Source organism: Desmodus rotundus, chromosome 3 (assembly GCF_022682495.2).
Source record: "Desmodus rotundus isolate HL8 chromosome 3, HLdesRot8A.1, whole genome shotgun sequence".
Lineage (NCBI taxonomy): Eukaryota > Metazoa > Chordata > Mammalia > Chiroptera > Phyllostomidae > Desmodus > Desmodus rotundus.
Genome location: NC_071389.1, coordinates 115,958,518 through 115,973,748, shown reverse-complemented (window position 1 = coordinate 115,973,748; position 15,231 = coordinate 115,958,518). Strand labels below are relative to the sequence as shown.

General features: G+C 48.2%; 1 protein-coding gene across 1 annotated transcript; it reads left to right on the top strand.

Annotated features, from left to right (window-relative positions):
* Positions 1-2,179: 2,179 nt before the first annotated feature.
* Positions 2,180-13,955, top strand: FGF6 (fibroblast growth factor 6). The gene is made up of 3 exons (XM_024558014.3): positions 2,180-2,770; positions 3,774-3,877; positions 13,706-13,955. The coding sequence occupies exons 1-3, from the start codon at positions 2,425-2,427 to the stop codon at positions 13,880-13,882; spliced, it is 627 nt and encodes a 208-aa protein (XP_024413782.1). The 5' UTR covers positions 2,180-2,424; the 3' UTR covers positions 13,883-13,955.
* The last annotated feature ends 1,276 nt before the right edge of the window (positions 13,956-15,231 follow it).

The following is a 15,231-nucleotide window of genomic DNA, read 5'->3' as shown; positions in this document are numbered from 1 at the left end:
GGCAGAGTTAAAGTTCAAATCCAGGTGTCCCCCATTTCAAAGCACATTGCTTTATGACACCAACCAATCCCTGCATAGAGAGGAATCAGCTGCCATTAACCAGAACATGTTTTCTGTTCATGTCTTCATTTTATTTCAGACTGAATGAAATCCAAAGGACCCGAATAGAAAAAAAAAATTGACAAAGAAAAAATTGAAGGACTTGTTGACTTTAAGACTTACCATCCTTCCCACTGCCCAACATGCCAAAAAGAAAGGCTGAAGTGAATCTAAAAAGATTTAACATTTCTATTAATGTATAGCATGGACTTTGTTATAGTGTAATCTCCCCTCTAAGGAGGCCCCAACATGGATGGGTTCCAAGAAGAATTCCAGAGATTCTGACCTCTGCTTGACAAGCGCCTCTCTCATCATCCAATGCAAGGCCAACATTGGTTTCAGACTAACTTCCCCTGACCATCCACCATGTTTCTGGGGTGCCTCTTCCCTAGGTCAGCCCAGCAAGCATGATTAACACAAGAGTCCAAAGTAAACATCATTGATAGAGTGTCTCCACTGCTCTTACATCATGCAAACTTAAATATATGAAATCAAGCTGGGGATTTAAAATGAAGGGTTGGGGGTTTTTTTGACAATTTTGTATTTGCATATTCACAACTCTCCTACTCTACATTAGAAATGCTTGCTTGCTTTCTGTTTATTTATTTATTCATTTATTTACCATTTTCCCAACAAAGGCCTGCATAATAGGCTCAATTTGTGCCCACAAGGTGCCAATCTTTCCTTGTGGAAGAAAATAGTGATGCTGGTGATGAGAAGGCTGGAATAAGGCAATGACTGTGACAGAGAGGGGAAAGATGGACAGAAGCTGGGGGTCCCAACAGTGAGAATGACACTAAGCAGGGGCACATGTATCCATCCCTGCTCTCCACTCAGTCTATCAGCTGAAAGTAATGGCAGAAGATGTCTGGGCTCCAAGGAATCTGAGAGAACATACCAAGGGCAAAACTGAAATGTGTGGCTTGACAAGAATTCTAACCAAAGCATCACTGTAAATGCACTAGGCAGAGAGGTAGAAGGCAGGTAGAAGCCACAGACTGAAGGCTGAGACCCAAGCCAGAGCAGAAGACTTGGAATCAGCAAGGAGGGAGTGGTGTCTCAGAGGAGTCCCTGAGCAGTGGGACTTATCCTAGGAGCTCTCTCCAAGCTGCCTGCAGCCTCCAGCCTGTGTACACGGACGAATCATTTTGTGCTATTGAAATCATCCCATGATGTACTCTTGGCATGTAAAGAGCTCAGCAGTTTCTGGGGGCCAGCTGGGAAATCCAGTTTCTACTACAGACAATCACAGAGCTTAAAACCATAGGCTTTCGACTCAGGCCAACTTCACGTTCTGGGTTTGCCACTTATTAGCTATAGTAGCTCAGACAAGTCATTTAAGCATTCTACACTTGAACTTTCTTGTCTGTAAAATAGAAATAATATCAACCAGATGCCAAGGATGAGCTCAGGTAGGAAAATGGCCAGTGGGCTATGCCAAGGGCCAGAGACAACTTCCACTCCATTGGCTGGGTGAATGCCACGGCCAGGACAGTGAGCAGAAGCCAGATCCTAGCCTCCCTCCCTCTATCACTCTACTGCTCCTTGGCTAGCCCCATCCTCCACTGCTCAATCTCTGTCCTCTCCTGTAAAAGGGTCCAGACTTTCAGTGTCCTCTGAGCCTCTCTTGCCATCAACCATGAGCTCTTTCCATGAAAAGGTCTCTGGGGTAACTCATAGGCTCTGGTCGTCACCTGCCACCTAGCCTTCCCCTGTCCCTGTCTTTACCCTTTGCCCTCTAAATAAGGAAGCCAGTGCTACCAGGCCAAGAACTTCTGCCCAATTTGGGTCCTGGGCAGCCTCTCACCTCCCTCTTTCTCTGGGCCCCCAGCCAATTCCTCCCTCCCTCAGAGATGCTCCCTGCTCACTTCATTCCTGCCTCATAGTTGGAATGACAGTGGCTCCCAGAATCCCTGGGCGTGGGGAGGGTGATGGGGGTCTGGGGAGGCAGCCAGCTCAGGAGCAGGTTAATGTTACAGCCCTGAGTAAGTGAGCTGGGCCAGCTGACGTCAGGGTGATGATGGGTGCAGGGGAGGGCCGGGCTGCTGAACTATAAAGATAGGTCAAATCAAATATAATCAACTCGGGACAGAGTCAGCGGGCGAACTGGACAACGTCCCCAAGCCATGGTCCCTACCAGCCATGGCTCAGCCTGGGTCCCTCTGCTCTCGACCCGAGTGCCCGAGGCAGGCTTTGGTTTTATGTCAGCAGCCTTCATCTGCCTTCCAAAAATAAGCCCCTGCCGCCATGCCGAGGGGAGAAAAACAAGAAGGGCGGTATTTTTAGGGCCATTAATTCTGACCACGTGCCTGAGAGGCAAGGTGGATGGCCCTGGGACAGAAGCTGTTCATCACTATGTCCCGGGGAGCAGGACGTCTTCAGGGCACGCTGCAGGCTCTCATCTTCCTGGGCGTCCTAGTGGGCATGGTGGTGCCCTCACCTGCGGGCACCCGCGCCAACAGCACGCTACTGGACTCAAGGGGCTGGGGCACCCTGCTGTCCAGGTCCCGAGCTGGGCTAGCTGGAGAGATTGCCGGGGTGAATTGGGAAAGTGGCTATTTGGTGGGGATCAAGCGGCAGCGGAGGCTCTACTGCAACGTGGGCATCGGCTTTCACCTCCAGGTGGCCCCCGACGGCCGGATCAGCGGGACCCACGAGGAGAACCCCTACAGTGAGTGCCAGTTGCAGCCAGTCGGGAAGCTGGGGGCTTGAGCTCAAGCAGGGTTAAAAGATGAAATGGCCTTGCTCTGATGTGTGGGGTCCTGTTATAAAGAGGAGAGAAATGCTTTTCTCCACTGGGATGCTCATAACAGAGCCACCTCTCCCAAACTCACTTTGACCCTGCCTAGGTGCAGTCTCAATAGGCCGAGGCCCAAGCATCCCGGTGTACTTTACCATCACCCCATGGAGGCCCTGTGGCACTCATTACTTCAGCATTATGGGGCCATCTGTGGCCACATAAGACCACTGGGGACCATCAGCCTGGGAAGCTGTAAGGCAAGGATGGGGAGAACGAGTTAGGATACTTGGACCAAATTAGATATAAGCTTATTTTTATTTAGCTTTCCCTTTGAGAAGAAAAGACAAGTGGTTTGCACAATTTCCAGCTGAAGCACACCCTTCTTTTTATTTCAGCCTGCCCCCTGTGTCCCCAGGTCTGTGTCCTACAAGGTGATGGGTTGCTGCATAGATAGGCTCTCCTGTCCGAGGGGATTGGTGGGGGCTGCAGGATCCAGGCAAACCATCATCCTCTGCTGATGTATTTGCAAGATTAAATGGGCTGAGATTTGCTGAAACAGTGGAGTACACATTTTCAACAAAACTAATCAGAATTCTTTTTTTTTTTTTTTTTTACCCAACTCAAGTAATCAAGTCAGTGAAAGCCCAGATTCAAAGCTAATCTTAAATCGATTCCTAAGTGGCCACAGTGATCCCTAACTCTGATGTCAGAGCATTCTCTCGCAGAACTGGATTACTGACAGTCTAGTGGCAGGACCTGCTGAGTGCAGCTGCTAGATTTCCCACAGTTAGAGAGATCAGTGATGGAGGAGTTGGAGGGTCTGACTTTCTAGGAGAAGGGGGATGGGTTAGCTGCCTTGCAGGGTCACCTTTAGGTGGATGGCTCACTGGATCTGCAGGAGCCTTGGGTAACGCGGCCCGCATTTCCTTGTCAGGCCTGCTGGAGATTTCCACAGTGGAGCGAGGTGTGGTGAGCCTCTTTGGAGTGAAAAGCGCCCTCTTCATTGCCATGAACAGTAAAGGAAGATTGTACACAACGGTGAGTTCATCAGGCTGGGGGAGCTCCAGGTTGTACAAGGCCTACAGCTTACACGACTGAAGAAGATAATACAAGATCTTGAGTATAGGAATGAAAATTTATCTGGAATTGGAAAAGAAGGGGCTATGGAAGGAGCCAGTACAGATAGATGCAGGGCCTTGGAGCTCTGGCTTCCTAAGCTTCACAGTACACGGGCCTCTGCATTGGACTGTTTTCCCTGATCCTACCAGCCAGGCTTTTGTAATTAATCAGGAACCATAGCTCAGAGGGCTGTTGGGTCTGAGGAAAACCTGCATTCTGGCAGGCAGCTGTCATCCAGGCTGTGGTAGGTTTGATTCCCTGGGCTGGAGAGGCCCACGAAGCAAACCTGTCCTGTGCTGTTCTCCACCACTCACCCTCTGAGAGGCCCAAGAGCAGCAGGAGGAGGAGAAATGGAGGCAAGGGTTTGTCTTCTAATCCCTGACGCTGGAGGCTGGAGAAGCCTCCTCCCTTTATCACCTCCTCCCTTTATCACCTCCTCCCTGTCACAGATCACTCCTGCAAGGTTTACCTCATGGACTTCTGAGCACATTGACCAAAACCTCTGCACCCTCTGGCCCCCTCATCCCACAGTTTGGCCGATTCCAAAATACAGCCTGGGAAAGCATCCCTATGATGTTGAAAAAACTGAGAGTTCTTTTGACAGAAATAAAAAGGCTAAAAAGGAAGACCTCTAGGCAATCAGCAAGGAATACCAGAGTTATTTATGGGAAGGGTGTGGAGGGCTGCTCTACCTCTCCTTGGAGACAGACTGAGTCAGGAAGTGAACAGAGAGATCTGGGATCAGTGCCAGCTTCCAGGGAGACTATCCCAACACAGGAGGTCTGTTAAATACCTGAATGGGGTGCCTAGGCGGCCTCTGCCCTTGAACTTGAACACTAACGCCTCTCAGTCTGAGCTGATTTACATGAAGACAGGGCATGGATAGAATTCAGTGGGTCTCTGAAATAAGACAGTAATGGAGGGTCTGTGGGGCAGGAGGCGGGTCTCAGTCTCTACACCAAGTACACTTCTGCTGCAGGCCTTGGGTGCATTACCTGCAGGATCCTGAGGCAGGTCCACACACAGCCATGACTGACACAAGAGCTTGGAGACCTGGCCTCTCCACTGTGAAGTGAAGACGAAGGTCAAATGTGCCTCCCAGGGGTGTTGGGAGATAATCCTCGGAAAACAGTCTGCAGGGCACTCTGCAAATAGTAAGTGCTCAGTATGAGGTAGCTATTCATATTGTCTGAGGAGGGCGAGGCACCCTGCTGTGAGGCTCTGCACCCTTCTTTCCTAGAGATGAGACAGCAGGAGGGAGAATATTTGCATTCACATCACCATGGTAACTTGTTAAAAGTAGAGATTTCCAGGGACCTCCCTCAGAGATACTTATCCAGAGGGCTATGCGGGGGGGGGGGCTGGGGGGGCTGGAAATCAGCTTGGGGACCACCAGGCTCCACGGCCTCTGCCCTGCCCAAGGGTTAACCCAGCCCTGAGAGCTGGAGGGCTTGGGGATGAGACACAGCATGGAATTCTCAGACACCATCTACAACTCTCTGCAAAGGTGACAGAGAGGACAGGAGGCAACTAGGACTCACCTAGGTTTTACTGGAATTGGTGCCCCCTCTGCAGAGTGAGTCATCCCTAAGAGCCCCTCTTGCCAGCCTACATGATGCCTGGGTTCCCTTGCTGGACAGCCGGCAACTGGGGGTGTTAGCTATGGGAATGTATGCAGGGCTCTTTGGCAGGTAAATCTCCTGAATGGAAGCATTCATTACAGCCACCCTTATCCTTGCCATCTTTATTAATAAGCTATTCAGTATTTCTCCTTACCCAGAAAGGAATTTACCTACGAGGCAAGGAAAGGGCACAAATATAGAGTATAGTTATCCCATTTTAAGTCCGTGGTCCTGGTAGAAGCCAGGGGAGGCTGGGAACATGAGATGTAACCATCAGAGGCTGTGCTGCAAAGGGGAAGGCACTCAAGTAACCTAGGGCAGGTTACTCTTTGAAGTGTGGGGGGACCCCTAAGGGAGGAGATACCCTTGCCCTCACGCCCAGACATATGGCTTCAAAGGGACCGAGCAGGGCTCCCTAAATGAACAGAGTGTAGGAAGGAGGAGGGCTTTCCTGAGAGAAGACCACCCACTCTTCCCACCCGGCTCCCCCCGCACACCCCAGGAGCATTTGGCTCAGGAGCACCTTCTCCAAGGGGGGAGAGTCTCCTCCCTGGAGCCCAGGAGCAGGAGGGAGTGAACTGGACAGGGGAGTCGCGGAGCTGAGCCCTAAGCCTGGGCATCTGATGCTTTGTGTGGCCGGGCACCAGATGATCAACCCCTCCTGGCAACGGCCTTGTGGGGCCCTTTGTTATCACAGTCTAAAAAAACAATTGCCAACTGATCCCCGGAGCCAGGAAGACTCCTGCTGGGTGATGATTTCATTCACACTATTTGCCTTTAAGCCCTCAGAGCTGCCTCATCCTGCTTTGGCTCAGCTGCTACTGCTGCTAAACGGGACTTCTCATGGCGGGAGGGGAACCATGCTGGACAGGGGACAGCGGATGGCCCCTGGTGGGAGAAAAAGTGCCAAGAAAGCCCACCTGCAGAAACGTGGCCTCCCACGTCTCACCTCTGGGAAAGCGGGTACAGCGCCTCACCCTCCTCAGACAGTATGAATAGCTACCCTGTACTGGGCACTATTGGCTGTGTACAGACCTGCCTCAGGGCCCGGCAGGTAAGGCAGGTGAGGTTCACAGCAGAAGGCACTTGGTGTCCAGACTGGGACCCATGTTCAAATAAGGCAGAAATCAGTGAATTCCAATCTTGTTTTTAAAATTAAAAAAAAAAATCAAGGATCTCCACCTTACAGTAGTTTGTTAGAATCCTTTGGCTGAAAAAAATGCTTTTGACAAAAAAATGTCCAGCTTAAGAAAAGGTCTTGTAAGAGTTTATTTGATCCAAACTGAGAACAATTGCTGGGAAGCAAAATCTTAATGAATTGAGAAAAAGCTCTGGAAAATTGGAGTTTCGCAGCTTATTTTATACATTAGAATCAAAGGAGGAGACGTGGGGGTTACACGAAATCCACAGGTGGTAGATTAAGAGGGTGGGAGATAGCAAGGCAAGGAAATCTCTGGGCTGCATAAAAAGTGAAACAGAGACACATACTTCTTTTCCATTGGTAGGTCCAGGGCAGTTACCACTTACAGCTCACAGAGGTGGTATTCGGGGAACAAGATGACAGTGAGGGGTTCTGTGGTCTCATGCTCTGGTGTGGTGGGTGTGACCTGGGGGGTCTGGAAAAGGGGGTTACGCTGACATTCCAAAGGCACGTAATCTAGATGCAAAAAGATAATAGACCAATAAGACGGGCTCACTTAAGGTAAAGATTGACCTTTGTCAAGGAAGCCACAGGCCTCGGATGTGACTACCCACCACACTCACTTTCAGTTAGGAATTTTTATGTTCAGACGTCCTGTGTGGTTATGTTCCGTCTCTGAGTTTGTAAGGCTCACCATGCAGGCCTCCGCTGAGCTTGCTGGGTTCAGTATGTGGCTCCTTCTTCATCCACAATACATGGTGACAAAAAGGTACTAAAAATTCAGTTCTGTTTTTAAGTGATTTTAGTTTTACTAATTATAACTGTGTCTACATCTTTATAGCCATAGTAGTATGACAATGTATATAAAGAGGCCTTTGAGGGTTACCTGGGGGAGGGGAAGACTAAGCCTTTCCCTCAGTCAGTGCGCAGTTTGCTTCTTTCCTCTGGCCGAGAATAGCATTCCCAAGGGGACCGGGCAAAGGACCCCTAAGCCTCAGCCCATGAGCCGCAGCGAAGGGCCTGGAGAGCCCTGCAGACAAGTCTCCCGCAGGGTTCTGCCTGCTACGGAGAGCCACCGGGAATGAGGATGATATGCCTGGTGAAACCATTTCAAACACTTCTAAGTTGTCGATGCAGTTGTGCATTAGAAAGGAGGGTTAGCGAATACAGACCTCGTCAGGGCTGGGAGGTGTTATGTCTTCCTTTCCACGAAGGACCGGAAAAGAAGCGGTCGGCGGCTTCAGGAAGAAAGCTTAGGACGGGGGTTTTCTCTCTCTCTTTTTTTTTTTTTCTCACTGCCCACCTCCATACGCACACGTGACCAGGAGTAATAGGGACAGGTGGCCAAAGGCAGCAGCAGGAGGAAAAACTAAAGACAAGAACACGCCGCCATCAGTCCGGGTGGCTTAGCTCTGCCTAAAGGTACGAGATGGCTGTCTGGTCCACCCCAGACTTGAAGGGGCATTTCTGCCAGAGGTAATTCCTGCTGAAACACCCATACATCTACCCCTCTGTAAATGGCCTTCTCCGTAGTGAGGGCTAGATGCTTCAGACCTATATGGAATGCAAGACATTGCCACGCTGAGGCTTGGGGCCCAGCAGGCCCAGGAAATGTGATCCGGTGGAATTATTTTCTTTTGTTCAAGTAATAATACGTGGTAGCTGCTTTTATTATCACAGCGTTTACTTGGCTCTAGTGCTTTCCTCACCAGAGCTAAGGAGCCAACATTCCTGAGCCATGAGAACGCAGAGCTCAGGGATATGGTGAGGATCACTTAAGGGGCTGGGTCACGATGCCAGCTTCAGCATCAATCTGGGCAGCAGGAAAATCCCACTAGCTTGAAGCATCAGCTGCATCAAAGAGTCCAGGGAGGTTATCTTGGCGTCCTGCCACAGGCCTGTAGCCACCTGAACCCCGAGTATGAGCATGTGGCAGGCCCAGGGCGGGAGGGGGCGGTGGCAGGGGTGAGGGGACGCTGAAAGGAGCAGGCAAGGGAAAGGAAGAGAGGGTTATTCTCCCCATCCTTGCCTTACAGCTTCCTCATCTATTTCCCCTTTTTCACTTTGGATTTGTACAGAATTTGGGGGAAGGTTGAGAATACAATCTAAGCTAGGTAAAAGGGACCGAATAAAAAAACTAAGACACTTTTTTTAAAAGGGAGGAGGATTTGAATAATGAAAATCTGATGAGCAGTGTATACAATGTATAAACCACCATCGTGGTTTAGACACCATGCGTGTCTAAACAAATATGTTTCAGGAGACCCAGACATAAGGAAAACCTGGATTCTTATATCGGACACATTCTAGAATGGAGGACATGGGCGAATGCCCTCAGACTTTCTTGCCAGAATGGCTCAATTTCCTCCCCATCCCACTCCTCTTCCCCCACCCTCTGCCCCAAGATATGATTCCCTCTCTCGAGCTTGCAACCCACACATGAAACCTCTCCCCTAAACACCATGCAGACTGGAAATGAATTCTCCCAGAAATCACTGGGCAGCTAACTCACCAGGGACACATACAGTTAGAACAGAGGGGAAAGTGGTGGGTGGCGACGGGCAGTGACAGGACGAGAAGGAGCCCACCGGGTGCTGATACCAACGTTTCCTCCATCGCCTGGCCCATCTGCTATCCCGAGTTCCTTTTCCTTTCTGAGTGAGCTACCTATATGACTAGGTGGTACATACACACGGTCTGGGGGAAAACAAGTGCAAAAGGATACGCCATGGGAATGGTCTCATTGTCACTGTTGTCCTAGAGCCACCCACTGCCTCCCCAGAGACAGTCGCTGTTACCAGATTCTTGGGTGCCATTCCAGGGAGAGCCTGAGCCCCCGGGTGTGTGCGCACACTAGGGTCATTTTTTTTAATCACACAAACAGGAACCTTGTTTCTTCACTTAACGATATATCTTTCAGACCATTTCAAGTCAGTGCACAAGGAGGTTTCTCATTTCCTCCTGGCTTCTGGTATTCCGCCGTGTGGATTTACTACCACTGAGTTAGCCACTCCCTCCTGATGGCCACTTAGGTGGCTTTCAGTCTTTCGCTACTGTAAATAAAGCTGCAGTAACTTCTGCGCACGCTGGCAGTGTACCAGTAAAACCAATTTCTAGAAGCAGGAGTAGTAATCAAAGCTCAAATCATTTTTTATTCTGATAGTGTCAAATTGCCCTTTACAGAGTTTGTAACAATTTACACACCAATGGACATTGAATGAGAATGCCAGTCTCTATGCCCTCACCAATGAAAGCATGTTTTCAAATATCATTCTCTGTAATCTGACAGTTAAAAATGTGGCCTCACATTTTTATGTGATTTACATTTCTCTTATTAGGCATATTTTCTTATGTTTAAATGCTATTTGTATTTCTTTTTCTATAAATTATCTGTTCATTAACATCCATTTTTCAGTGAGTTAAGGGTTCTGAATACAGTAACAAAATGTCCTCTTTGCAATATATTGCAAAATATATTACAAAATGTAATGCATTGAAAATATTTTATCCAGTTTGTTATTGATATTTTTATTTTGTTTAAGGTTTTTAATTTTTTTTCCAGGAAAAGTCAATTTTATTTATTTTTAAAAATATTTTTCAGGTTTTTTCTTTTAGAAACTCAGAATACATTTAATATTGTAAATGAGCAAGCCAGATAAAGGTAATTTAACTGATTAAAGACGTGAATACAGTACTTTTTGTTTTAATGCAGAACACAAATCTATTATATCACTTTTAACTTGCAGGCATTACAAAATAAATGTCAACAAACTATTTGTAAACAGCTCACCACCTATCATACCTCTTCTCAGATAACATCCCTCTTCAATTCACTCTCTGTAGCCACCTGGGAAGTGGGGAAAGCCAGGACTGGGAGACACAAGGAAGAACACGTTGGTATAAACAGGAAGGAAGTGGCAAAACAGCCAGCGCTAACGGTCTGTCTGTCAGGCCACTCGGCCAAGGGGCTCCCAGATCCTGCCCCAAGGTGTTAGTGGCTTTCAGTTTTGTGTGTGTGTGTGTCCTGCTGAGGAAGATTTTCTTGACTTTTAAAACAATTTTTTTCTGGGTTTTTAAGGTTCTCTCCTTTACAAACAAATCTTTGCTTCTTTTGGAATTTATTCTAATATAAATAATGAACTCATACATCTATTATTATTGTTGTTGTTATTATTATTACAAACGCCATGTTTTCACCACTTATCTGAAATGCCACTTTTACTTTAGATCCACTTTTATTTAAATTCAGTTCAGATCCATTTTTATTTTATATTCATGAACATTTGGATTCACTTGACTTTCTATTTTGTTCATTGATCTGCACCAGACTTTATCTTTTTAAATATTTTATTTATTTATTTTTAGAGAGAGGGGAAGGGAAAGAGGAAGAGAGGGAGAGAAACATCAATGTGTGGTTTGCCTCTCGCACGCCCCCTACTAGGGGTCCGACATGGCCCACAACCCAGGTATGTGCCCTAGACTGGGAATTGAACCAGCAACCTTTTGGTTCACAGGCTGGTGCTCAATTCACTGAGCCACACCAGCCAGGGCGATCTGTACCAGACTTTTAAAGTGTAGCTTTATTTCTTTTGATATTTAACTTTTATAATTAGTCTCTAGTTTATTTCCTCCTAGCACTATAGCTCCAGAGCTTTGCCCATCAAGGCTTAGATCCTGTGACTGACTCCATGCCCCAGGTCAGGTAAAGAAGCCACGGCCCAGAGAGGCCTGGAGGGCAGTGCCGGAGCCAGCCTCAGCCTCCGCTTATCCTGGCTCTGTGCCCGCTCCACAGGCTCCCTGCCTGCCAGTCAGTGATCCTGGCAGTAATAGCACAGCTTAAAAGCTAAGTTATCCCACAGCAAGTTTTTCAAGAATGGTTATGCAGGGTAAGGCAAAGTCTTTTAGGACTTGTAATGTAAAGTAATTCAGGATTCCATGGGAAAAGCATAATTATAGTAGTAACAATTATCTTTTATTTTACTATGTGCCAAGGCATTATACCAAGGACTTTTCTTGCATTATCTCAATTAATGCTTACTCTAATTCTATGACATAATTATTCTTACTGCTCTCACTTTACAGATGAGGAAACTGAGGCTTAGGAAGTTAATCTGCCCAAGTGCACATAGCTTAGTAAGAGGTGAACCATCAAATAATTGCTCAAATATGCTCCTTACTTTGATTTGCTTATTTTCGTTGCCTTTGGGATATTCCTCCCTTCACTCATTCCACAAACACTTATTGAGCACCCCTAGGGAGAGAAAGCAGAGCATGTGGAAACTCCTTAGATGGTATCAAGGAGCCATTTGATGGTGGCAGGTGAGGGCTTTCACATTTGTCTCAAGCGAGTTAACATAACATGAAAGTGCTTTGTAAACTAAGGGCACGAGAGGGGAAGGGCGAAGGGCAGGAGGGGAGTGTCCCGTGTGTTCCCACAGATCACGCCACCCCCTCACTCACTCCCACCCTGCATCAAAACAGCCATCTACCCACGTGAAGTGTCTGTACATTTTGGTGCTGTCCCTTTAATTAAGCTGCCATTCATTCAGCATCAGTACTCAACAAGGTACAATTCTTGTCTTAAGGAACTTGGAGTCTATTGGGAAAGAAAACCTGTCCATAGGGATCACACACTGTTTTACATGCTACCTGAGAGGAAAACTCAGAGGGCTGAGGGAGTCTGGGATCCCTGGTGAGCAAGTTCATCCTCTCCATTCATACAGGAAGAGGCCCTCCTCCATCGCCCTCTGCCAGCCAGGTCAGAAAGCTGTACCTTCTCTAAAGTACAGTTCCTTTAGAGAAGGTCAGCCTTTGTGTGTGTTTTTTCTTAATAGCTGTTGGCCCCAGTTAGCAGGAAGGAGTCAGAAATTATACTCCACCTCTTTCTCTCTGTTTTATTCTCCATTTTTTAAAGATTAGATCGCAGGTCTCCTGGCTTCCACCTTGCTCTCTTCTTCTAGACTCCATGGAGCTCCTTCTTACCAAAAGCACAGAAATCCTTCCAGCCCCACTCAGGACAAGGGCCAGGCAGGCTTGGACAGCAGAGGGCTCTCTTCTAGTAACAAAGGAGGGCTTGGGTGATTTGCTGGGGATGAACTTGATGATGTGTGGCAGGAGGTCCAGTGCTCATTTTCTGAACAGGTGGTCTGCCCACAGTCCTCTATGAAATTAACCATTTATCACCGACTCCAGACCCCATGGCACCACCGTTCACACAGGAAACCAGGTTTTTGCCCCTATATAAATCACTGCTCCTCACCATCTCTGTTCCTGCACTTCCCTGGAGAACTATGAAGTTCTAGGAGACACAGGGCATCTTCTGGGCTCGAAGTCAAAATGCCTCTTTAAGGGATAGCAGAGTTGTGACGTGAGGTAGGAAGGGCACCGAGGAAACACAAGAGGGAAGAGTGAGTTACCATATTCAACAGAGTACCAGAAAGGACCTAGTAAATCATCCGTCTTCACCTCTCCACTAGCCACCTCATTGTTTGCAGAAAAGGGAACTGAGGCTAGGAGGGGAGGAGCCCGCTCAAGGTCACAGACCTAGGAAGTGGAAAAGCCACTAAGTAGAACCCCACACTCTCTCTCTCTCAGTCTTGCTCCACTAGACTACCACTTGCAGTGGACTTGGGAAACAGCCCATTATATCCTCTTCTGGTCCTTCTGTGAGTGGAATAAATTATCGTCTAAGTGTTTAGTAGAAAGTGCCCTGAACTGGAAGAGAGGAGACTCACGCCGTGTGACACAGGCACCCCACCTATGGCCCTGGGCCTTGTTTTCCTCCTCGGAAAGGAGGGAAGGTGAGAGAGGAACGTGAGAGTTCTGATGTCCCTTCTGGGTCCAGCCTTTCCCAATTCTGTTCACCTAGGATGGCTTACATCTCACATGGTGGTCTTACCAAGGGGAGGAGGAGGGCGCCTGGCAGAGGGGCCTGCTGTGCCTCATTTATAATTGATCCTCTGCCGTTTGTCCACTCTTTCACAGCCCAGCTTCCAAGAGGAATGCAAGTTCAGAGAAACCCTCCTGCCCAACAATTACAACGCCTATGAGTCAGACCTGTACCGAGGGACCTACATCGCACTGAGCAAACATGGACGGGTAAAGAGAGGCAGCAAGGTGTCCCCAATCATGACTGTCACTCACTTCCTTCCCAGGATATAAGGACCCTGAAAGAAGGCTCACAGGTTGAAAATGACATTTTTTTCTATTGGAATTTTGCACAAGTGAACAATTCTCCTTACTCCCCCCCCCCCATGACTCCTGAGTCAGGTCTCTCTTGTGCTTGGGGAGACCTGAGTTGGTTCCCTTGGCCACTAGACCCCATGACATGTAACCCACCCAAGCAGGGGGTTGCAGCCAGCATTCTAGAGTGGCATTGGAGCCCATGCTCTGATCTCACCTGAGGAAAGAAGGTGCAGGTGACATTTACGGAATGTGACCTTGTGCACAGGAAGAGGCCAGGGTGCAAATGTGTGTGTGTTGATGTACATCCATACATCTTTGTATGTACTGTCAGAGCAAAGGTGTTTCAGAACATCAGGTTTCTTTCTTCCAAGATCATCGCTGCAGGCACCTACCTGCAAGAATGTCACTCATCAAACCCTCAGGACTGATGTGTATTCCCATTCTGCCTCTTTCCTATCATCTTTCCATTCAGAAGTCCCTGTCTGCATAGGTTGCATGTGTGGTGGTGAGCAGCAGAGAGGCAGAGTAAGCGGGAGTAAGATTTACCTGCAAACCAGAAAGAAAATGAGCAGGCACTCCAATCTTCCTGCCCACGAGGACTCTGGGGACACTGGGATGCATTGTCAGGGCAGATGGGGGAGAAGGGACCCCTTCTCGGAGGAAAGGGGTACAGCAGTTTCTCAGGCGGTTGCAGAAGGCTGCTGGGAGCAGCGGAAGGGACTGGATGTTCTGTGGGGAGCCTTTCTGCCTGAAGGATCCAGTGCTGCGTGGCTCCGAGAACAAGAGCGCCAGGCTGCCTGCCCATAACTTTTCCTAACTGTGAACCGGGTCTTATTTTAACCTCAGATGACAAGGATCCTAATAATGGCAACCTCTTTGGCAAGGGGTGAGGGGCTGCAAAATAGGGCATGAAGGAAGTAGAGAGGCTTTGGACTCCAGATGATAATTCCTCTCCAGCTACGTCCAGGAAACTCACCCAAGTTCTCATCTGATACCCACACTTCCTTCTTAGTCATCCTCATCTCACATGCACGCCGGTGCCTGGATGCAGGAGAATGGGCTCCACGACGTGCAGGGGTTGCCCCCTCGAACCCCCTACAGGAGAAGAGTGTTAATCCTGTACAATCAAGCAGCCAAGCTGAAGCACCTCCTTACTGTTCAGTGTCTTCTTGCCTCCTGCCCTTTGAGAGTATTTAAAGCAGAGGTTCCCCAAGTGACTATAAATGTTGTCTGCCTGGAGCCTTCAGATTCCTGAGCCATTGGAACGTTCCTAAATCTGAAACCAGAGAGAGCCATATCAGAGTGCAAATATTTTCGGCATACGT